The sequence below is a fragment of the Manis pentadactyla genome, chromosome 15 (assembly GCF_030020395.1).
Source record: "Manis pentadactyla isolate mManPen7 chromosome 15, mManPen7.hap1, whole genome shotgun sequence".
NCBI lineage: Eukaryota > Metazoa > Chordata > Mammalia > Pholidota > Manidae > Manis > Manis pentadactyla.
Genome location: NC_080033.1, coordinates 23,318,781 through 23,342,698, shown reverse-complemented (window position 1 = coordinate 23,342,698; position 23,918 = coordinate 23,318,781). Strand labels below are relative to the sequence as shown.

Genomic DNA, 23,918 nt, shown 5'->3' with positions numbered 1-23,918 from the left:
ATTAAATTAGAGGAAAAGACAGTAGTGAAGTTTGAATTATGAACTGCTTCAGCTAACTTTTAAAATATAAAATTTCAAACATATAAAACATATAAAACAGATGTATTTCAGTAAATACAATTCTTAAAAACTTGACTTCCCCTTCACTTTTAATTCGAAGGGGGTCCCTAGCAGGAGGAGGTTGTGAGTGTGAAATGACACAATGGCAATATTACAGCATCTCCATTACTCTGTTAAGGGTTCACCTTCCTGGAGGCGCTCCTGGTGGGTATCCTTGGCTTTTCTTGGCCTTCTTGCCTTCCTCACTCCCTTCCTCCTTTCTTTATTTCCCTCTTTTCCTTTTTTCTCTACCCTGTTCTTGCCTTTCCTTTTTTACTCTACCCTTGTCTTGTCTCTTTCTTTTAATGAAAAAGATCCCCCATTCCTAAAAAAAGGTTAAAACATCAGATTTACTTTAATACTCCCTCCATTTTACAAGTAAAGAAACTGAGGCCCATTAAACATGAGATTCCCCAGCAGGCCAGGAGAAATGCAGAGTAGATAAATAGAATAATAAACTCTCATGGACAAAGGCCCATCTTGGAAAATTATCGACTTCCAGTCTTGTTTCATCTACATAAACCCCCAAATCACCTCACCCACTGGATTATTTTGAAGCTAGCATGAAATATTTTTAAAGAATTTAGGAAGTTCCCATTTTAGTTAAAAAACGTTCATTCATAATCAGAGTATTTGCCAAACAACAATGACTGTTAAAGCCTCTGGACAATTTCTTAAACTGTACTGACTCCCCTGCCTTCATTTCACATGAGCAGACCCTTTCCTTAGAGATGGTGCAAAATAAATCTCAGCCCAGCTCAACTTCCATGATCAAAAATCCCAATTAGAATGAGCTGAAGGGACCTTAGAAATCATCTAGTTAAATGTTTACCACCCAAAGTACATGGTAAACCAGCAAGTTATCCCAATTTTCCACTTTCAACTTAAACAATGATATGGAGGAAGGAGACAAAAAAGATAAAAGGAGTCAAGCTATAGCAATGATGTCACCCCAACAGTGGCCTGAGCCCAGCTCCCTAGCACCTCAGAGGTGTTGCTACGAGCTGCCCCACCCACGGTGGAGGGGCTTGGTGGGAGGGCGGGGGGGGGGGGGGCGGAATCCCATGCTGTGCAGGAGGCGGGCCAACCCAGGTTGGTCTGCTCCAGCCTACTCATTTCTGCCTCAAACAGACCAGCTGCACTTCTGTCTGCATTATATTGTGGACTTTCTTAGAAGCCTTCCTGCCTTCCTCCTTTCTTCATTTCCCTCTTTTCCTTTTTTCTCTACCCTGTTCTCTCCTTTCTCTTTTACTCTACCCTTGTCTTGTCTCTTTTTTTTAATGAAAAAGATTCCCCATTCCTAAAAAAAGGTTAAAACATCAGATTTAGTTTAACACTCCCTCCGTTTTACAAGTAAAGAAACTGAGGCCCATTAAACATGAGATTCCCCAGCTGGTCAGGAGAAATGCAGAGTTTAGTTGCAGCTGAAGAGCTCAACAAGGAAGTATCTGGAACTAAGGAAAGAGCTTCTACCGAAGTGGGAAGCCAGGGTGCCTGAGTATCCGTGGGGATGTACCACACCTCACACCGGTGCAGGTACAGGGGGCAGCAACCAAGGAGGGAGGGCAGGCCTGCAGGAGCCTCAGGGCTGGTTGCAGATCTGCTTACAGAGAGTGATTGCCCCCTACCTGGAGCGCAGTGAATTCAGAGAAAAGGGGAGGCTGGCCAGGGGAGCTTCAACAGGTGCTGCACAGACCTATCAGCTTGCTCCCCCCACAGCACCACAGGCCCCCTCACCAGAGCAGGGCACAAATTTTAACCCCAATCAACAGGACTGGGGAACAATGCGGACAAGTGGATTTGGAACTGGGGGATCTGTCTTTCTTTCCTTATTTATTTTAGTTTTATTCTAAGAAGAAGTAAACAGGCTTGACTTCCAGTTACATACAAGTTTAGAAAAAAAATCTGAGGTTCCAGGTTCTCACAAGGGCTCCCAGAAGCAGTCCAACTGACCTGCTCCCTAGGGAACTATTCAAGGGAGATTCAAGAGAAGACACACAAGAAATCCTGACAGAAGAAAATCTAAGTTCAACAGCACACCAAGATCTAGTAGCTGCCCAGGCCAATCCCAATTGATACATCAGTGACCTTAAGATCAGGGAAACCCGCCTAATGATCAGAATGCTGGTGATTCTAAATTTCTGGATATCATACTGGAAAATACTTGATTTTTTTCCAGTGATATTAAAACATTTAAACCTTTCTAGGACAATCATCTCTCTCAAATTCATGCAATAGGCATTTGTTGCTGCTATGCTGGATCAGCAGGGTATGAACCTGCCTTTGAAGAGCTCAAAAAGGGCAAGAGGGAGACAGACACGGAGACACACAGGTAGGCACAGTGTTGGAGGTGCCAGGACAAGGAGTGTGTTTAGGGCTATGTCAGACACTGAGCTAAGGGATCAATTACTCTGCCTTTGGGGAGAGCAACTGACCAGTACTATCTGTGCAGGGCCCTAATGAATTAGTTGGAGCACAACAGGGACATTCTGGGGGAGGGGAGCAGTACCAGCAACAGGACAGAAGGGAGCAACACTCATCGGTCTGAGAACGGAGGCCTGCAGAGAAGAGGCAGGGCAGACAGGAGCTGGCTGTGCAGGGGCTCAGCCTGGGCTTTGTGCTCCAAAGCCCCGGCAATCATCAGAGGGGTCTAAGAAAGGATATGACTTGACAGCTTTGGGACAGGAAAAGAGCCCTAGAAAAATACCTCATAAAATAAAAATGGGAACAGCAAATGTATTTCAGGTTTAAAGACTTATTTAGAATTTTCAAAGTAATCTTTAAAATATAAGTTTAGAATAATTTAGTAGGCTTTCATTGCACCTTGTTAATTTTTCCTCTCTCTTAAATATTTTAGTTAAAAGAAAATGTATTTGATGACTTAATAAAGTTTATTCCTATTGTCTTCTTTTTAAAATTAGTAAAATAACAAAAATGCAATACCACTTGCCATTCCTCACTGGTAACACGATTACTCTTATTTAACTCTTGGTGCAATTCTTCATTTTCGTTTACCACTTCTTGGACTCGCATCCTAAACATTCTCATTTCCTCCTGAAACAAAATTTATGTGAACTGTAATAAATACACACACACCTGTATTTCTTAGTTCTAGTGCTGTTGCTGTGGCTAAAATAAAATGTTACTAGCTTTTCAGCAAAGTCTCATGTAACGGCAGCCTTACACCCAGTACCAGCTCCGAGCCCCTCCCTTCAAGGAGCTCACTCACACTCTAGGGAGAAATCTGAGGTAACTATGAAGGGGGGCCGACAAGAATCTCAAGTTTTAAATACGCAATTCCTAACTTGGTAACATGTTTCTCTAATTGCCAAATACTTGAAAAGATTAAAAGGGAGATTAAAAAAAGCAAAGATGCTTATCAATACCCATCCCTCTTAAAGTTTTCCAAAAAGTAGGAGGGAATATTTCCAAACTCATTCTATGAGGCCAACATTACTCTAATACCAAAACCAAAGACATCACAAAAAAACAAAATTACAGACCCCCGATGAACATAGATGCAAAAATCCTCAACAAAATATTAGCAAACCAAATTCAAATATACATCAAAAAGATTATCCACCATGACCAAGTGGGATTTATTCCAGGGATGCAAGGATGGTAGAATACTCATAAATCCATCAATATCATACACATCCACAAAAAGGACAAAAATCACATGGGAATCTCAATAGATGCTGAAAAAGCATTTGACAAAATTCAACACCCATTCATGATAAAAACTCTTAACAAAATGGGTATAGAGGGCAAGTACCTCAACATAATAAGGCCATATATAACAAAACCAGAGCCAATATCATACTTAATAGCAAAAAGCTAAAAACTTTTCCTCTAAGATCAAGATCAAGACAAGGATACCCAGGTCCTAGCCACAACAATCAGACAACACAAAGAAATAAAAGGCATCCAGATTGGTAACGAAAAAGTTAAACTGTCACTGTTTGCAGACGACATGATATTATACATAGAAAACCCTAAAGACTCCACCAAAAAACTATCTGAATTAATAACCGAATTCAGCAAAGTTGCAGGATACAAAATGAATATAGAGAAACCTATATACTAACAACGAATTAGCAGAAAGAGAAATCAGGAAAACAACTCCATTTACAATTGCATCAAAAGAATAAAATACCTAGGAATAAACCTAACTAAGGAGGTGAAAGGCTTTACTCGAAAACTACAGGACACTCATGAGAGAAATGAAAGAAGACACCAATAAATGGAAATCTGTCCTGTGCTCATGGACAGGAAGAATTAATATTGTCAAAATGGCCATCCTGCCTAAAGCAATCTAGATTCAATGCAATCCCTATCAAAATACCAACAGCATTCTTCAATGAACTAGAACAAGTACTTCTAAAATTCCTATGGAACCATAAAAAGACCCTGAATAGCCAAAGCCATCCTGAGAAAGAAGAACAAAGCTTGGGGGATTATGCTCCCTGACTTCAAGCTCTACTACAAAGCTACGGTAATCAAAACAATTTGGTACTGGCACAAGAACAGATCCATAGATCAATGAAACAGAATAGAGAGCCTAGAAATAAACCCACACACATATGGTCAATTAATATACAATAAAGGAGCCATGGATATACAATGGGAAAAAGATGGCCTGTTCAATAACTGGTGATGGGAAAACTGGACAAGTACATGTAAGAGAATGAAACTGGATTACCGTTTAACTCCATACACAAAAGTAAACTCAAAATGGATCAAAGACCTGAATGTAAGTCATGAAACCATAAAACTTGTAGAAGAAAACATATGAAAAAATCTCTTGAATATAAACATGAGCAACTTTTTTCTGAACATATCTGCTTGGGCAAGGGAAACAAAATAAACAATGAACAAGTGGGACTACATCAAACTAAAAACTTCCGGTACAGCAAAGAACACCATCAGCAGAACAAAAAGGCACCCTACAGTATGGAAGAATATATTCATAAATGATTTACTTGATAAGGGGTTAACATCCAAAATATATAAAGAACTCACATGCTTGAATACCCAAAACACAAATAACCCAATTAAAAAATGGGTGGAGGGAGAGGGGCGGAAGATGGCGGCGTGAGTAGAGCAGCGGAAATCTCCTCCCAAAACAACATATATCTATGAAAATATAACAAAGACAACCCTTCCTAGAATAAAGACCAGAGGACACAGGACAATATCCAGACCACATCCGCACCTGCGAGAACCCAGCGCCTCGTGAAGGGGGTAAGATACAAGCCCCGGCCCCGCGGGAGCCGAGCGCCCCTCCCCCCAGCTCCCGGCGGGAGAAGAGCAGGCAGAGCGGGAGGGAGACGGAGCCCAGGACTGCCGAACACCCAGCCCCAGCCATCCGGGCCAGAGTGCAGGGCGCTCGATACTAGGAAAACAGGGCAGCAAGAACAGTGAGCAGGCACTGGAGGCTGGGCGACAGAGGACATAAGAAAAGCGCGCGACCATTTTTTTTTTTTTTGCTTTTTTGCTGTTTTGTTTTGGCGAGCGCTTTTTGGAAGTCTTAAAGGGATAGGGACCCCAATACTAGGGAAACAGGGCAGAAAGACCGGTGAGCAGAGGCCTGAGGCTGGCACCGGAGAATAAAGAAAAACGAACGACCAGCTTTTTTTTTTTTTTTTTTTTAATTAAAAAAATTTTTTTTTCTTTTTTTTTTTTTGGTGGGCGTTGTTTTGTTTTGGCGGGTGCTTTTTAGAAGTCTTAAAGGGGCAGGGCGGGTCACTTAATCCAGAGGTAGGGAATCCGGGATCTCTGGGCACACTAACCCCTGGGCTGCAGGGAGCAGGGAGGCCCCTTACGGAGATAAATAGCCTCCCAGCAGCTCCTGCTCCAACGCGACTCCACCATTTTGGAGTAGCTGCCCGAGCCAGGCCACGCCCACAGCAACAGCGGAGATTAACTCCATAGCAGCCGGGCAGGAAGCAGAAACCCTGTCTGCACGCAGCTGCGCAGCACAAGCCACTAGAGGTCGCTGTTCTCCCAGGAGAGGAGGGCCACAAACCAACAAGAAAGGAAGTCCTTCCAGCCGTCACTCGTCCCAGTTCTGCAGACTATTCCTATCACCATGAAAAGGCAAAGCTACAGGCAGACAAAGATCACAGAGACAACACCAGAGAAGGAGACAGACCTAACCAGTCTCCCTGAAAAAGAATTCAAAATAAGAATCATAAACATGCTGACAGAGATGCAGAGAAATACGCAAGAGAAATGGGATGAAGTCCGGAAGGAGATCACAGATGCCAGAAAGGAGATCACAGAAATGAAACAAACTCTGGAAGGGTTTATAAGCAGAATGGATAGAATGCAAGAGGCCATTGATGGAATTGAAATCAGAGAACAGGAACGCATAGAAGCTGACATAGAGAGAGACAAAAGGATCTCCAGGAATGAAACAATATTAAGAGAACTGTGTGACCAATCCAAAAGGAACAATATCCGTATTATAGGGGTCCCAGAAGAAGAAGAGAGAGGCAAAGAGATGGAAAGTATCTTAGAAGAAATAATTGCTGAAAACTTCCCCACACTGGGGGAGGAAGTAATCGAACAGACCACGGAAATACACAGAACCCCCAACAGAAAGGATCCAAGAAGGGCAACACCAAGACACATAATAATTAAAATGGCAAAGATCAAGGACAAGGAAAGAGTGTTAAAGGCAGCTAGAGAGAAAAAGGTCACCTATAAAGGGAAACCCATCAGGCTAACGTCAGATTTCTCAACAGAAACCCTACAGGCCAGAAGAGAATGGCATGATATATTTAATACAATGAAACAGAAGGGCCTTGAACCAAGGATACTGTATCCAGCACGACTATCATTCAAATATGACGGTGGGATTAAACAATTCCCAGACAAAAAAAAGCTGAGGGAATTTGCTTTCCACAAACCACCTCTACAGAACATCTTACAGGGACTGCTCTAGATGGGAGCACTCCTAGAAAGAGCACAGAACAAAACACCCAACATATGAAGAATCGAGGAGGAGGAAGAAGAAGGGAGAGAAGAAAAGAATCTCCAGACAGTGTATATAACAGCTCAATAAGCGAGCTAAGTTAGGCAGTAAGATACTAAAGAGGCTAACCTTGAACCTTTGGTAACCACGAATTTAAAGCCTGCAATGGCAATAAGTACATATCTTTCAATAGTCACCCTAAATGTTAATGGATTGAATGCACCAATCAAAAGACACAGAGTAACAGAATGGATAAAAAAACAAGACCCATCTATATGCTGCTTACAAGAAACTCACCTCAAACCCAAAGACATATACAGACTAAAAGTCAAGGGATGGAAAAACATATTTCAAGCAAACAACAGTGAGAAGAAAGCAGGGGTTGCAGTACTAATATCAGACAAAATAGACTTCAAAACAAAGAAAGTAACAAGAGATAAAGAAGGACACTACATAATGATAAAGGGCTCAGTCAAACAAGAGGATATAACCATTCTAAATATATATGCACCCAACACAGGAGCACCAGCATATGTGAAACAAATACTAACAGAACTAAAGGGGGATATAGACTGCAATGCATTCATTCTAGGAGACTTCAACACACCACTCACCCCAAAGGATAGATCCACTGGGCAGAAAATAAGTAAGGACACAGAAGCACTGAACAACACAGTAGAGCAGATGGACCTAATAGACATCTATAGAACTCTACATCCAAAAGCAGCGGGATATACATTCTTCTCAAGTGCACATGGAACATTCTCCAGAATAGACCACATACTAGGCCACAAAAAGAGCCTCAGAAAATTCCAAAAGACTGAAATCCTACCAACCAACTTTTCAGACCACAAAGGCATAAAACTAGAAATAAACTGTACAAAGAAAGCAAAGAGGCTCACAAACACATGGAGGCTTAACAACATGCTCCTAAATAATCAATGGATCAATGACCAAATCAAAATGGAGATCCAGCAATATATGGAAACAAATGACAACAACAACACTAAGCCCCAACTTCTGTGGGACACAGCAAAAGCAGTCTTAAGAGGAAAGTATATAGCAATCCAAGCATATTGAAAAAAGGAAGAGCAATCCCAAATGAATGGTCTAATGTCACAATTATCGAAACTGGAAAAAGAAGAACAGATGCGGCCTAAGGTCAGCAGAAGGAGGGACATAATAAAGATCAGAGAAGAAATAAATAAAATTGAGAAGAATAAAACAATAGCAAAAATCAATGAATCCGAGAGCTGGTTCTTCGAGAAAATAAACAAAATAGATAAGCCTCTAGCCAGACTTATTAAGAAGAAAAGAGAGTCAACACAAATCAACAGTATCAGAAACGAGAAAGGAAAAATCACGATGGACCCCACGGAAATGCAAAGAATTATTGGAGAATACTATGAAAACCTATATGCTAACAAGCTGGGAAACCTAGGAGAAATGGACAACTTCCTAGAAAAATATAACCTTCCAAGATTGACCCAGGAAGAAACAGAAAATCTAAACAGACCAATTACCAGCAACGAAATTGAAGCGGTAATCAAAAAACTACCAAAGAACAAAGCCCCCGGGTCAGATGGATTTACCTCGGAATTTTATCAGACATACAGGGAAGACATAATACCCATTCTCCTTAAAGTTTTCCAAAAAATAGAGGAGGAGGGGATACTCCCAAACTCATTCTATGAAGCTAACATCACCCTAATACCAAAACCAGGCAACGACCCCACCAAAAAAGAAAACTACAGACCAATATCCCTGATGAACGTAGATGCAAAAATACTCAACAAAATATTAGGAAACCGAATTCAAAAACACATCAAAAGGATCATACACCATGACCAAGTGGGATTCATCCCAGGGATGCAAGGATGGTACAACATTCGAAAGTCCATCAACATCATCCACCACATCAACAAAAAGAAAGACAAAAACCACATGATCATCTCCATAGATGCTGAAAAAGCATTTGACAAAGTTCAACATCCATTCATGATAAAAACTCTCAGCAAAATGGGAATAGAGGGCAAGTACCTCAACATAATAAAGGCCATCTATGATAAACCCACAGCCAACATTATATTGAACAGCGAGAAGCTGAAAGCATTTCCGCTGAGATCGGGAACTAGACAGGGATGCCCACTCTCTCCACTGTTATTTAACATAGTACTGGAGGTCCTAGCCACGGCAATCAGACAAAACAAAGAAATACAAGGAATCCAGATTGGTAAAGAAGAAGTTAAACTGTCACTATTTGCAGATGACATGATACTGTACATAAAAAACCCTAAAGACTCCACCCCAAAACTACTAGAACTGATATCGGAATACAGCAAAGTTGCAGGATACAAAATCAACACACAGAAATCTGTGGCTTTCCTATATACTAACAATGAACCAACAGAAAGAGAAATCAGGAAAACAACTCCATTCACAATTGCATCAAAAAAAATAAAATACCTAGGAATAAACCTAACCAAAGAAGTGAAAGACTTATACTCTGAAAACTACAAGTCACTCTTAAGAGAAATTAAAGGGGACACTAACAGATGGAAACTCATCCCATGCTCGTGGCTAGGAAGAATTAATATCGTCAAAATGGCCATCCTGCCCAAAGCAATATACAGATTTGATGCAATCCCTATGAAACTACCAGCAACATTCTTCAATGAACTGGAACAAATAATTCAAAAATGCATATGGAAACACCAAAGACCCCGAATAGCCAAAGCAATCCTGAGAAAGAAGAATAAAGTAGGGGGGATCTCACTCCCCAACTTCAAGCTCTACTATAAAGCCATAGTAATCTAGACAATTTGGTACTGGCACAAGAGCAGAGCCACAGACCAGTGGAACAGACTAGAGAATCCAGATATTAACCCAGATATATATGGTCAATTAATATTTGATAAAGGAGCCATGGACATACAATGGCAAAATGACAGTCTCTTCAACAGATGGTGCTGGCAAAACTGGACAGCTACATGTAGGAGAATGAAACTGGACCATTGTCTAACCCCATATACAAAAGTAAACTCAAAATGGATCAAAGACCTGAATGGAAGTCATGAAACCATTAAACTCTTGGAAGAAAACATAGGCAAAAACCTCTTAGACATAAACATGAGTGACCTCTTCTTGAACATATCTCCCCGGGCAAGGAAAACAACAGCAAAAATGAACAAGTGGGACTATATTAAGCTGAAAAGCTTCTGTACAGCAAAAGACACCATCAATAGAACAAGAAGGATCCCTACAGTATGGGAGAATATATTTGAAAATGACACATCCGATAAAGGCTTGACGTCCAGAATATATAAAGAGCTCACACGCCTCAACAAACAAAAAACAAATAACCCAATTAAAAAAGGGGCATAGGAACTGAACAGACAGTTCTCCAAAAAAGAAATACAGATGGCCAACAGACACATGAAAAGATGCTCCACATCGCTAATTATCAGAGAAATGCAAATTAAAACTACAATGAGGTATCACCTCACACCAGTAAGGATGGCTGCCATCCAAAAGACAAACAACAACAAATGTTGGCGAGGCTGTGGAGAAAGGGGAACCCTCCTACACTGCTGGTGGGAATGTAAGTTAGTTCAACCATTGTGGAAAGCAGTATGGAGGTACATCAAAATGCTCAAAACAGACTTACCATTTGACCCAGGAATTCCACTCCTAGGAATTTACCCTAAGAACGCAGCAATCAAGTTTGAGAAAGACAGATGCACCCCTATGTTTATTGCAGCACTATTTACAATAGCCAAGAATTGGAAGCAACCTAAATGTCCATCAATAGATGAATGGATAAAGAAGATGTGGTACATATACACAATGGAATATTACTCAGCCATAAGAAAAGGGCAAATCCAATCATTTGCAGCAACATGGATGGAGCTGGAGGGTATTATGCTCAGTGAAAGAAGCCAAGCAGAGAAAGAGAAATACCAAATGATTTCACTTATTTGTGGAATATAAGAACAAAGGAAAAACTGAAGGAACAAAACAGCAGCAGAATCACAGAACTCAAGAATGGACTAACAGGTACCAAAGGGAAAGGGACTGGGGAGGATGGGTGGGTAGGGAGGGATAAGGGGGGGAGAAGTAGGGGGGTATTAAGATTAACATGCATGGGGGGTAGGAGAAAAGGGAGGGCTGTACAACACAGAGAAGGCAAGTAGTGATTCTACAACATTTTGCTATGCTGATGGACAGTGACTGTAAAGGGGTTTATAGGGGAGACCTGGTATAGGGGAGAGCCTAGTAAACATAATATTCGTCATGTAAGTGTAGATTAGTGATACCAAAAACAAAGCAAAAAAAAAAAGGGCAGTTCCTGTGTGGTAACCTCCAACGAGTTCTATACAAGGGTATAAAGGGCATATAAAAGTGTAGGCAAAGGGTCTGTTTGTGTTTATACAGAGGATCAAAGCCTAATTGGGCTACCCTGAAAATGAACTAAGATACAATATGAAAAAGAACTTCCAACATCTGCACTCTCTGGAAGACTCATGCCAGAAGATGATCATCAAAAAACCCCAACAAAGATCCACGCACTGCTACAGCTGTAGATGCACTCATCCCACCAGTTCCTGGACTTGCCATGGGAATGAGGAAGGAGATAGCTAAGCTGGCCTGTGCATACAGTAAAACAACAAATTTGACTGGATCTATACTGTTGGAACTCAACCAAGAATTTGGAGAAGTGCAAATTCTAGCGCTCCAAAGTCTTACAACTACAGACTATTTACTGTTAAAAGAACATATGGGATGTGAACATTCCCCAGGAATGGGTTCTTTTAATTTGTCTGATTTCTCTCAGACTGTTCAAGTTCAGTTGGACAATATCCACCATATCATAGATAAGTTTTCACAAATGCCTAAGGTGCCTAACTGGTTTTCTTGGTTTCACTGGAGATGGCTGGTAATTACAGATATGCTTTGGTTATGTAACTATACTCCTATTATGTTAATGTGTGTGCGCAATTTAAGTAGTAGCTTAAAACCTATACATGCTGAAGTTACTCTACAAGAAGATATGTCAAAGAAATAATCAATCTTCCCATGTTTTCTTCCGCCTGCTACTTCTATAGCTTTTCTTCTTCCTTCCTAATTACAACCCTTAAATAGAATTCGTGCCTCATATCAAATTTACCGAGTATCATAAATCTTCCAAGTGGTAAAGATACCTCAAGACAAATGCTGGGCATAGAAGCCACAGGGCATAAATATGCAAAGAAGTAAAAAGCTAACCTTTTCAAACAACAAGGCTTCCCTCTCACTTACCAACTTCACATTTCCCTGTATGGCCCCGGAAGATGACTGGTTAGCCAGAGACGGGTAAGATTCCTCAAGGGAGGAACAACCTAAGACAGGCACAGTCGCAGGGGGGCCATCAGGTGAGAAATTGGGGATCAACAAAGGTGAGGCTTAGAACCTCACCCCCCCGTTCTGAGAGAAATCTTCTGCATACGTGGATGTTTTATTGCCCTTGTCTAGCTTGGATTAACACATAGTCTACAGGCACACACCTGATCATCTACATTTGCTCTCTTACAACACTAAACTATGTTTTCTACCTTTATCTTGTATCTACCTACCACTTCAGCATTTTATTAAAAATAATAATAATAAAGAGAGAAATGTGGTATCCAAATATAAATCAAGTATAAAAACCAAATGAGTATTCATATTTGAACTGACTGTTTAGAGTTCATAATGCATGAGCAAAACCGAAAGTTTCTGTGATGACTGCCCTTGTACTGTTCACTATGTAACTTATTCATTATGTAAGAATTTGTTCTACATGTAAGAACTTGTTTGTTATGCCTCAGAAGATTGGAGACTGATGAAAATTAGGCTTGGGGTGGATTAATGATTGTGCATTGAGCATTGACTCCCCTATACAGAATTTTATTGTCGTTAACAACCATTTGATCAATAAATATGAGAGATGCCCTCACAAAAAAAAAGACAGACTTCCAATGGTAAAATAAATAAGTAACCGGGATGTAATGTATAGCATAAGGAATATAGTCAAGATATTGTAACAGCTTGGTAGGGTGATAGCTGGAACCTAGAATTATGTATATATATGTTCTACCACTGTGTTGTACACTTGAAACTAATGTAATGTAATACTGTGCGTCAACTACCCTTCAATAAAAAATAATTAATTAAAAAAAAAAAAATGGGTGGAGGACCTGAACAGACACTTCTCCAAAGATGAAATTCAGATGGCCAACAGGCACATGAAAAGATGCTCCACATCGCTAGACATCAGAGAAATGCTAAATTAAAATCACAATGAGATATCACCTCACACCAGTTAGGAAAGCCACTCCCCAAAAGACAAGAAACAACAAATGTTGGTGAGGATGTGGAGAAAGGTGAACACTTCTACTAAATTGGTTCAACTGTTGTAGAAAACAATATGGAGGTTCCTCAAAAAAAAAACCTAAAAAATAGAAATACCATTTGACCCAATAATTCCACTCCTAGGAATTTACCTGAAGAAATCAAGACCCCTGATCTGAAAAGACATATGTACCCCTATCTTTATTGCTGCACTAGTTTCAATAGCCAAGATACGGAAGCAACCCAAGTGTCCATCAACAGATGAATGGATGAAGAAGATGTGGTACATATACACAGTGGAGTATTATTCAGCCATAAAAAGAAAAATCTTGCCACTTGCAACAACATGGATGGATCTAGAGGTTATTATGCTCAGTGAAATAAGCCAGGTGAAGAAAGACAAATACCAAATGATTTCACTCATTTGTGGAATATAAAAACAAAGCAAAACAGAAGGAACAGAATAACAGCAGACTCATAGACACCAAGATGGGACTAGTGGTTACCAAAAGGAAGAGGCTGGGTAGGGTGGGAGAAGGGGATTAAGGGCATTATAATAAGCACTCACAATATAGGTAGGTCAAGGGAAGGCAGTATGGCACAGAGAAGACAAGTAGTGACTATAGCATCTTACTATGCTGATGGACAATGCTTGCAATGTGGTGGTCGGGGGGCTTGATAATATGGGTGAATGTTGAAACCACAACGTTACTCATGTGAAACCTGCATAAGATTGTATATCAATGATACTTAATTTTAAAAAGTGTTGTATCACAGCTTAAAAAAAAAAGATTGTTTATCAATGATACTTTAATAAAAAAAAAAGAGCAGGAATAAAATACATAGGAATAAACTTCAGTGAGGAAGTGAAAGACCTTTACCCTGAAAACTACAAGACACTTTTAAGAGAAATTAAAGAGGACACTAACAAATAGAAACTCATCCCATGCTCTTGGCTAGGAAGAATTAATATTGTCAAAATGGCCATCCTGCCCAAAGCAATCTGCAGATTTAATGCAATCCCTATCAAATTACCAACAGCATTCTTCAATGAACTGGAACAAATAGTTCAAAAATTCATATGAAACCACCAAAGACCCCGAATAGCCAAAGCAATCCTGAGAAGGAAGAATAAAGTGGGGGGGGGATCTCGTTCCCCAACTTCAAGCTCTACTACAAAGCCACAGTAATCAAGACAATTTGGTACTGGCACAAGAACAGAGCCACAGACCAGTGGAACAGAACAGAGACTCCAGACATTAACCCAAACATATATGGTCAAGTAATATATGATAAAGGAGTCATGGACATACAATGGGGAAATGACAGCCTCTTCAACAGTTGGTGTTGGCAAAACTGGACAGCTACATGTAAGAGAATGAAACTGGATCACTGTCTAACCCCATACACAAAAGTAAATTTGAAATGGATTAAAGACCTGAATGTAAGTCATGAAACCATAAAACTCTTAGAAAAAAACATAGGCAAAAATCTCTTGGACATAAACATGAGTGACTTCTTCATGAACATATCCCCCCAGGCAAGGGAAACAAAAGCAAAAATGAACAAGTGGGACTATATCAAGCTGAAAAGCTTCTGTACAGCAAAGGACACCATCAAATAAACAAAAAGGTATCCTACAGTATGGGAGAATATATTCATAAATGACAGATCCGATAAAGGCTTGACATCCAAAATATATAAAGAGCTCATGCACCTCAACAAAAAAAAAAGCAAATAATCCAATTAAAAAATGGGCAGCGGATATGAACAGACAGTTCTCCAAAGAAGAAATTCAGATGGCCAACAGACACATGAAAAGATGCTCCACATCACTAGTCATAAGAGAAATGCAAATTAAAACCACAATGAGATACCACCCCACACCAGTAAGGATCGCCACCATCCAAAAGACAAACAACAACAAATGTTGGCGAGGTTGTGGAGAAAGGGGAACCCTCCTACACTGCTGGTGGGAATGTAAATTAGTTCAACCATTGTGGAAAGCAATATGGAGGTTCTTCAAAAAGCTCAAAATAGAAATACCATTTGACCCAGGAATTCCACTTCTAGGAATTTACCTTAAGAATGCAGCAGCCCAGTTTGAAAAAGACATATGCACCCCTATGTTTATCGCACCACTATTTACAATAGCCAAGAAATGGAAGCAACCTAAGTGTCCATCAGTAGATGAATGGATAAAGAAGATGTGGTACATATATACAATGGAATATTATTCAGCCATAAGAAGAAAACAAATCCTACCATTTGCAACAACATGGATGGAGCTAGAGGGTAGTATGATCAGTGAAATAAGCCAGGCAGAGAAAGACAAGTACCAAATTATTTCACTCATATGTGGAGTATAAGAACAAAGAAAAAACTGAAGGAACAAAACAGTGGCAGACCAAGAAGGGACTGATAGTTACCAAAGGAAAAGGGATTGGGGAGGACCGGTGGGAAAGGAGGGCTAAGGGTGGGGAAAAAGGGGGCATTACGATTAGCATGTATAATGTGAGGGGAGGCATGGGGAGGGCTGTACAACACAGAGAAGATAAGTAGTGATTCTACAGCATCTTAACCACACTGATGGACAGTGACTGTAATAGGGGTTGTGGGGGGGACTTGGTGAAGGGGGGAACCTAGTAAACATAATGTTCCTCATGTAATTGTAGATTAATGATACCCAAAATAAAAAAAAAAGAGCAGGAAAAAAAAAGCAGAGATGCTTGTAAACACTGTAGTTTTTCCTTTGTTTAGACTTTAAAGGATAAACTGGAGTTTTTTAAATAAAAAAGCCCATATGGTGGGGAAGGAGCTAGTTAGTATGGGGGCTAGAGTCTCTTTTTCAGAACAGGAGTTAGGCAAACTGAAGCCCACAAGCCAGTTGCCTGTTTTGTAAATAGTTTAAATGGAACACAACTCTGCCCATTCATTTATATCTTGTCAGTGTCTGCTTTCATGCTACGACAGCAGAGCTGAGTAACTGCAAACAGAGAATGCATAGACTGCAAAGCCTTAAATATTTACTAAGTGACCCTTCACAGAAAATGTTTCCTTATCCACTTTAGAAGGACCACCAAATCAGTAGTTTTATTAATTTTTTGGCTTTATATATAATCAATTAGTATAAAGTTATTTCACCCTCTTAAAAAACTAAGTATTCAACAGGAAATCCAGAAGAAAAGGCTCAAAACTGCATTGCATGGCCATGTACGTGACACAGCGTAACAACAGGCTGGGTGATTTATCAGACCTATCCAGCTGCGATCCCACAAAAACCAACATTTTCCTCCCTGGATCCTTCCAATTGCAGAAATCTTTTTCACCAATTAAATGAAGAACATAGAGGAATGCGGCATGGAAAGGCCTGGGACCTATCTACAACCCCAATACAGCCTTGGTTTTCCGTATAATTAGAATGAGCTCTGCGCCAAAAGCCATTCCTTCCCATGAAACAGAGGTGAATGAGGTGGAAATAACAAAACCCTCACCTCTCACTGCTGCCACCAGCTTGGTAATAGGACTTCTCTGGGGTCAGCTCTTCACAGAACAAGAAGTTATCTAAATTTGCCTACAGCATCCCTGGCCTGCAACCCTCCTGTCTGCCTGACCGTGCCAACAGTGGTGTTTGTGGCTACAGAGCACCGGGACAGGAGCACGGCCCACTGCCGCCTCCTCTGCAGCCCACGACGCCAGCCCACGTCGGGCTGCCTGACTGAGACCACGGCTTCCAAAGCAGCACCACCCCATGCCTCCCCCCTCTCCCTTCCATCCCAGCCCACCCCTCCTGCTCCGCTCTCACCCACTCCCTGCCTCACATCTCCTTTCTTTCCCTCTGTCCTTTGCTCCCTCTTACCTCCCAGAGTCCCACCCCTATACTCTTCCTTTCCTTCCTTTAACAATATCTGAGTTCCTACTAGATTTGGGGTGTACCTACCTTCAAAATGTCTCTTCTAAGTTTGAAATGGCCTCATTTTGTATAAAACTGATCCTTCTGAGATATCTGCCCACCTACCTGAAGTGTGGCATTGAGCTCGTCCTTCTCTTTCATTCTGTCTTCATAAGCCAGCAATAAGGGTGACAGGTACTTCATATCCAACTGAACAAGAAGGTTAGTATATTTCTTACATCTAAACACAATCAGCACTTTTAAAAAAAAATGAAGAATATACACTTTTTGTAGGGGGGACTTGGTGAAGGGGAGAGCATAGTAAACATAATGTTCTTCATGTAATTGTAGATTAATGATAACAACAACAACAAAAAAGAATATAAACTTGATTTGGAATGCTTTTAAAAGGTATTCAATTACAGCCCAGAAAATACGGGTCTGAAATTACATAATTTTCACTTACCAACCAGGGTGGTATAGGGCCCTTTGATGGGAGACCATCGATATTTAAACTCTAAGAACAAAACACACAGTGAAGACAAATTAAACTAATGGCTTCTGGCCCTGATGGAACCATTCCTTAGTCAACAAAACTTTCTAATGTGTGCACCTTAATGTCCCTCTCACCATGCATTCACTCAGCAGACACTGAGAATGCACTAAGTCATTAAGGGCATTACAACACAGTCATTGTTTTCAAGGATTTTGTGGTCTACCAATAGAGAAAAGTCATCTCACACAAAGACTTTTTGGGTAGAGCGTTATCACTTTCTTAAGAGTGGTACAAACAGAAGTCTGCAATGGTTTAAGAGAGAGAGAGAGAGATTACATCTGGCTGGAGTGATTGTGGAAGACTGCCGTGGAGAATTTGCAGAGGATAGAACTCTTTGCACACTTTCGGGGATGAAGCCTGCTCTGTCACTGGCCCTGCCTGTCCACAGCCTTTTTAAAGAGAACTGGCTCACCTACAGTCCTGTAGAAGGCCCTGGCCTAGGAAGCCTTTTTTGGATCATGTGACCCCAAGAACTTTTTTTTTTTTAAGTTAACATTATGCTACATGAAAACAGTCAGCCACAGAAGACCATTTATATGAACATTCAGAATAGGCAAATCCATAGAGGTAGAAAGTAGATTCACAAGGCCAATGCAGGTAGTGGGAGGAAATGCAGATGGATGCGTAGGAATGGTGATGTTTGCCCAATTCTGGAAATACACTACAATCACTGAACTTTACATGGGTGAAGTGGATGATGTGTAAATTATATCACAAAGCTGTTACTAAAAATTTTAATCTAAGTCCTATTTCAAAAAGAAAATCAGAAGCCTGTGAGGCTGCCCCAAATTCCAGGAGTCACATGAGATCATTGTATGCATCTCACTTTTTTTTAAGGCTAAGCGATATCCCATGGTACGTGTGTGTATATATTTGTGCATATAAAACATGTGATACAGATCACATTTTCTTTATTCATTCACCTGCTAACAGACATGTAGGTTGCTTCCATACTTTGACTACTGTAAATGAACACAGGAGTATAGACTCCTCTTCAAGACAGTGATTTTGCTTCTTTTGGATATATACCCAGAAGTGGACTTGCTGAATCATATGGTAATTCTATTTTTAATATCTTGTGGAACTTGATACTGTTTTCCATTGTGGCTGTACCATCTACATGTCTAACAACAGTACACAAAGGTTCCTTTTTCTCCATACACCCTCACTGGCATTTATCGCTTGTCTTTTTGACAACAGATTTGCTAACAGGTTTTATGAGGTGATGTCTCATTGTGGTTTTAATTTGCATTTCCCTGATGAACAGTGATGTTGAGCATCTTTTCACATACCAGCTGGCCATTTGTCTGTCTTCTTTGGAAAAATGTCTATTCAGGTCCTCTGCCCATTTTTAACTTGGGTTGTTCTTGTGCTGAGTTGTATGAATTCCTTGTATATTTTGGTGTTAGTCCCTTACTGGACATGAAGTTTGCAGATATTTTGCAGAATCTTCCCTCCAAAGGTTGCCTTTTCATTTTGTTGATGGTCTCCTTTGCTACGCAGAAGCTTTTTAGTTTGATGTTAGTCTCACTGGTTTATTTTTACTTTTGTTACCTTTGTTTCTGCTGTCAAATCGGAAAACTCATTGCCAAGACCAGTGCAGGTCTTACATTAAAATCTTTATCTCAGTTGATTTTTGCTTATGGTGTAAGACACAGGTCCAATTTCATTCTTTTGCATGTGGATATCTAGTTCTCCTCACCATTTAGTGAAGAGACTATCCTTCCCCAGAATATATTCTTGGCTCCTTTGTTAAGAATAAACTGATCACATATGCCTGGGTTCACTTCTGGGCTCTCAATTCTGTTCCATTGATCTATGTGTCTGTTTTCATATAAATACCACATTGTTTTGATTACTACAGCTTTGTAATATAGCTTGAAACCAGTAGATATGATATCTCCAGCTTTGTTCTTCTTTCTCAAGACTGCTTTGGCTATTTTGGGGTCTTGTGTGACTCCACACAACTTTTAGGACTGCTTTATCAATTTCTGTGAAAAATGCCATTGGTATCTTATAGGGATAGCACTGAATCTGTAGATTGCTTTAGACAGTATGGACTTTTAACAATATTAGTTCTTCTAAGCCATGAATATAGATTATCTTCCCATTTCTGTCTTCAGTTTCTTTCATCAATGTTTTGTAGTTTTTGGTGTACAGATATTATACCTCCTTAGTAAATTTATTCTTGAGTATTTTATTCTTTTTGATGCTGTTATAAATGGGATTATTTTCTTAATTTATTTTTCCAATAGTCTGTTGTTAGTATATAGAAACACAACTATTTTTGTATATTGATTTTATATCCTGTGAATGTATTGTGTTAACTTATTAGTTCTTTATATGTTTTCTTATTACTAATTAGTGCCTTTTCTTTTTAGCTTAGAGAAGTCCCTTTAACATTTCTGGTAAGGCCAGTTTCATGGTAATAAACTCCTTCAGTTTTTGTTTGTATGGAAAACCCTTTATTTCTCTAATTTTGAAGGACAACTTTGCCAGGAATATTATTCCTAGTTGGCAGTTTTTTCTCTGAATATATTGTGCCACTCCCTTCTGAATATATAAGCACTTTGAATATATTGTACCACTCCCTTCTGGCCTGCAGTTTCTGCTGAAAAATCTGCTGACAGTCTTATGGGTGGGTAGGTAGGGCCCTCTATTGTATGTAACAAGTCATTCTCTTGCTGCTTTTAAGATTCTCTCCTTCTCTTTGACTTCTGACAATTATGTGTTTTGTTTGATAAGGTGTCACTGGGCTCATCTTATTTGTAACTCTCTATGATCTATTTAATGGTGTCCCTTAAGCTATCTTCACTTTTTCCTTCTTTTTTGCTCTTCTGATTGGATGAATTTCACTGTTTTGTCTTCAAATTCACTGACCCTTTCTTCTGCTTGCTCTATTCTGTTACTAAACTCCTCTTGAATTTTTCAGTTCAGATATTATAGTCTTCAGCTCTACAATTTCTGTTTGCTACTTTTTATTATTTTCTATTTCTTTGACAAAATTCTCATTTTGTTCAGTCTCCTGACCTTGGTGAGCATCTTTATGACTCCCACTTTGAACTCTCTATTGAGTTAATCCCTTATCTGCACTTCATTAAGATTGGTTTTTGGAAATTTATCTTGTCCTTTTGCTTGGAATATATTCCCTTTTTTCCTCATTTTTCTTGACTCTGTGTTGGTTTCTGCATTTCAGAAAAAACAGTCATCTGACCCTGTTTTGAGAAACTGGTCTTGTATAAGGAGATGAGCCTCTTCAATTAGCTTGGCCCAAGCTCCTGGTTGCCTCTCAAACTTTTCATTGTCCAAGCTGCTGTTCTATGTTCTCAGTGGTCCCAGTAATGGAGGGTATATAAAGAGCCATCAGTGTCCCAAAGGGGACTACTGCAGTCAGCACCTAGATGCAGGCTGATTAGAAGCCAGACCTTCAGGCAGCAGCTGAGAAACTATGCTGTCAAATCTCTTCCAGGAAAATGGGGGTTTTTGCCTGCTCCCTCTGCACTGAACCTAGGTGTATAGCCACAGAGGGGTGCTCTTATGCCTATTTAGAAACTGCTCTTTGTTTACTATTGTCTTATGGGACTTGTGAGTTTTTTTGAGAGCTAGGTGATTTGGAGGCCTGTAAAAACTAGTCTACTTTCTTTTCAAAGTTTGTACATGGACAAACACAGCTATAACATTGAGGAACAAGACAGAATGGGGAACCCAACATGGACTTTTACTCCCTTATTTATATATTACTGTACTGTCCCAATTTTTTTTTTTACAAAGAGCCTTTATTTCCTTTGTTTTGAGAAAGGGAGGAGGGAAGGGAGTAAGGAAGAAAAAAGATGGAGGGAGCAAACAGAAGCGTCCCCAGAAAGACTGTGCTTTAGATCTATTTTTTGTAACATATTATGATAAATATGAACCCCTCAGTATTAGATATCAATTCCACTGTAAAAGCTAAAAAAAAATCAGAAAACTGTTTTTTTTAATTGGAAACCATTACCTCTTCCTTGGATAAATGCCTGAATTTTGTTTGATATCTACTCAGTTCCACATTCAAATGATGGACAGTCATTTTCAGCCCATTATTTTCATCCACCAGTTCTTGAGCTTGTTTTCTTAAATAAAGTAATTCAGGTGCACCCACTACTGAAAAAAAAATTTTAGTGTTACAAGAACTTGTATCAAATTGATCAAGATTTTGTATAAATTGCTAACCATCTGCCCTTTCTTCCCCTTTAGGCTCACAGAGGTAGTGACATACAGATATACAGATATAAATGAATAAAAGTTATTTTTTCAACATTGAAGAGTCAACAGTGTTTTGGAAGTTTGTTGAAGTTTTGCATGTACAATTAAGTAAAATACAACTTTTAGATTGGAAAGGAAATGTCATCATTTCAGATGATATACATATATGTGCCTTAAAAATCATATAGAATGGGAAAATTCATTAGAATAAACTTCCTATATAATAGTAATGTCCTATTAGAAAACATAACAGAAAAATAGACCCCACAAAGTAATAGCACCAATAATATGAAATATCTAGAAATAAGTGTGTCTACAACAAGAAATATGCAGGATCTGTATAAAGAAAACTAAAACACCTTACTTAAGGCCATTATATTAGACTTATATAAACAGATAAATGTATAGAGAAAACATTAGTGAATCTTTATATAACCTTACAATTAAAAAGGACTTGATGCCAAGGGCTTTAGTCATAAAAGAAAAATAGACTTAACTGAATTATCAACTGAGAAAATATAACATGACAAAGGGCTAAAATCCATAGCATGTAAAGAGCTCCTATAAGTCAGTAAGAAAAACCAGTGTCTCAATTTAAAATGGACAAATTTATGAAAGACTTGCAAAAGATATGGAAAAAATATTAAAGCTCATCAATAATAAAATTAATTAAAATGGGATTTTTTTTGCTTATCAAGTCATCAAGGAAGTACAATCTTCATCACTGGTAAGAATGTGGCTAAAAAGGCACTTTTACATGCTGCTCATGGGGATAAAAACTATATGAAATATATGGAAGATACTATGCTAGACATCAAGAACCAAAAGTAGTATTAGAATTTCTTTAGGATAATAATGATACAGCAGAGGAAATCAAATTTCAGTAAGTATAAGGATATTAATGAAAGAAACTTAAATACTGTAACAAAATGTCAACAACATTAATATCAATAAATACTGCAACATAAAATACTTTCAACATAAATTTAAAAATTAGTGAATTCTTGTTTGGTCTTTTAATAAAAAGGTCCCCACCTTCTTGAGAGGATGCTTTGTCAGCCTCTTTCAGCTTTCCATTTTCTTTTTCCATTCTTTTAAGTTTTAATTGTAGCTCTTTCATTGATTGTTTTATTATGTTAAGTTCTAGGGTAAGGGTTTGATTTGTATTGTTTAGATGTAAATTTTCTTCTTTTAATTCCTCAATCTTTTCTTTGGTTATATCTATACACCTTTGACGTATTCTACCAGTTACATCTGAAACAGTATAGGGAAAAAGTTTAAAATAGATATTTATAATTTTACATAAAAATTACAGGAGATTTTATTTCAGAAACCCTGTCAGACCTTGTGCTATGTTCTCCATGTTTTTTACCAAGAGCCTTTACAAAGGGCCTGTATAGGAAACAGTGAATGGTCTGTCACGACTGCAGTGGGCCACAGGCAGAAAGGTGACAGGAGGGTAGACAGGAGCTGAGGGAGGTCGTTTCATCTCATAGTAGGCCGAGTGGAGGTTTTATCCTGCAGGACCCCAGGAGCCAAGGCTTTTAGGTAGAGGTATGAAAAGGAAAAGGCTCTACTTTCAGATGAATCTCTGAGGTCAGCAGTGAAGACAGTGAACTGGAATCAAGCCTAGCCCAAAGGCAAGGAGGCTCTCTCTGGAGGCTCCTAGAGTGGGGACAGAGAGGAAGGGACAGATGACATGAAGATGACAGGACTCAATGGCTGACCAGGTGTGAACATAAGGGAGTAATGAATCAAGGATGAACACTAAGATAATGGTTTGG

At 39.3% G+C, this 23,918-nt stretch overlaps 1 protein-coding gene across 5 annotated transcripts in view; it reads right to left on the bottom strand.

The window, feature by feature from the left end:
- CEP89 (centrosomal protein 89) overlaps positions 1–23,918 on the bottom strand; it is a 91,519-nt gene that overhangs the window by 34,172 nt on the left and 33,429 nt on the right. For 4 of the 5 annotated variants that reach the window (XM_057493001.1, XM_057493003.1, XM_057493005.1 and 1 more), the window contains exons 8-12: positions 23,170–23,388; positions 21,887–22,032; positions 17,806–17,856; positions 17,466–17,549; positions 3,043–3,153 (exon numbers count right to left, since the gene is read on the bottom strand). In XM_057493001.1, the coding sequence (XP_057348984.1) occupies positions 3,043–3,153; positions 17,466–17,549; positions 17,806–17,856; positions 21,887–22,032; positions 23,170–23,388 (611 nt within the window). The remainder of the gene's footprint in view (positions 1–3,042; positions 3,154–17,465; positions 17,550–17,805; positions 17,857–21,886; positions 22,033–23,169; positions 23,389–23,918) is intronic. The other variant, XM_057493002.1, reaches the window with a different exon arrangement.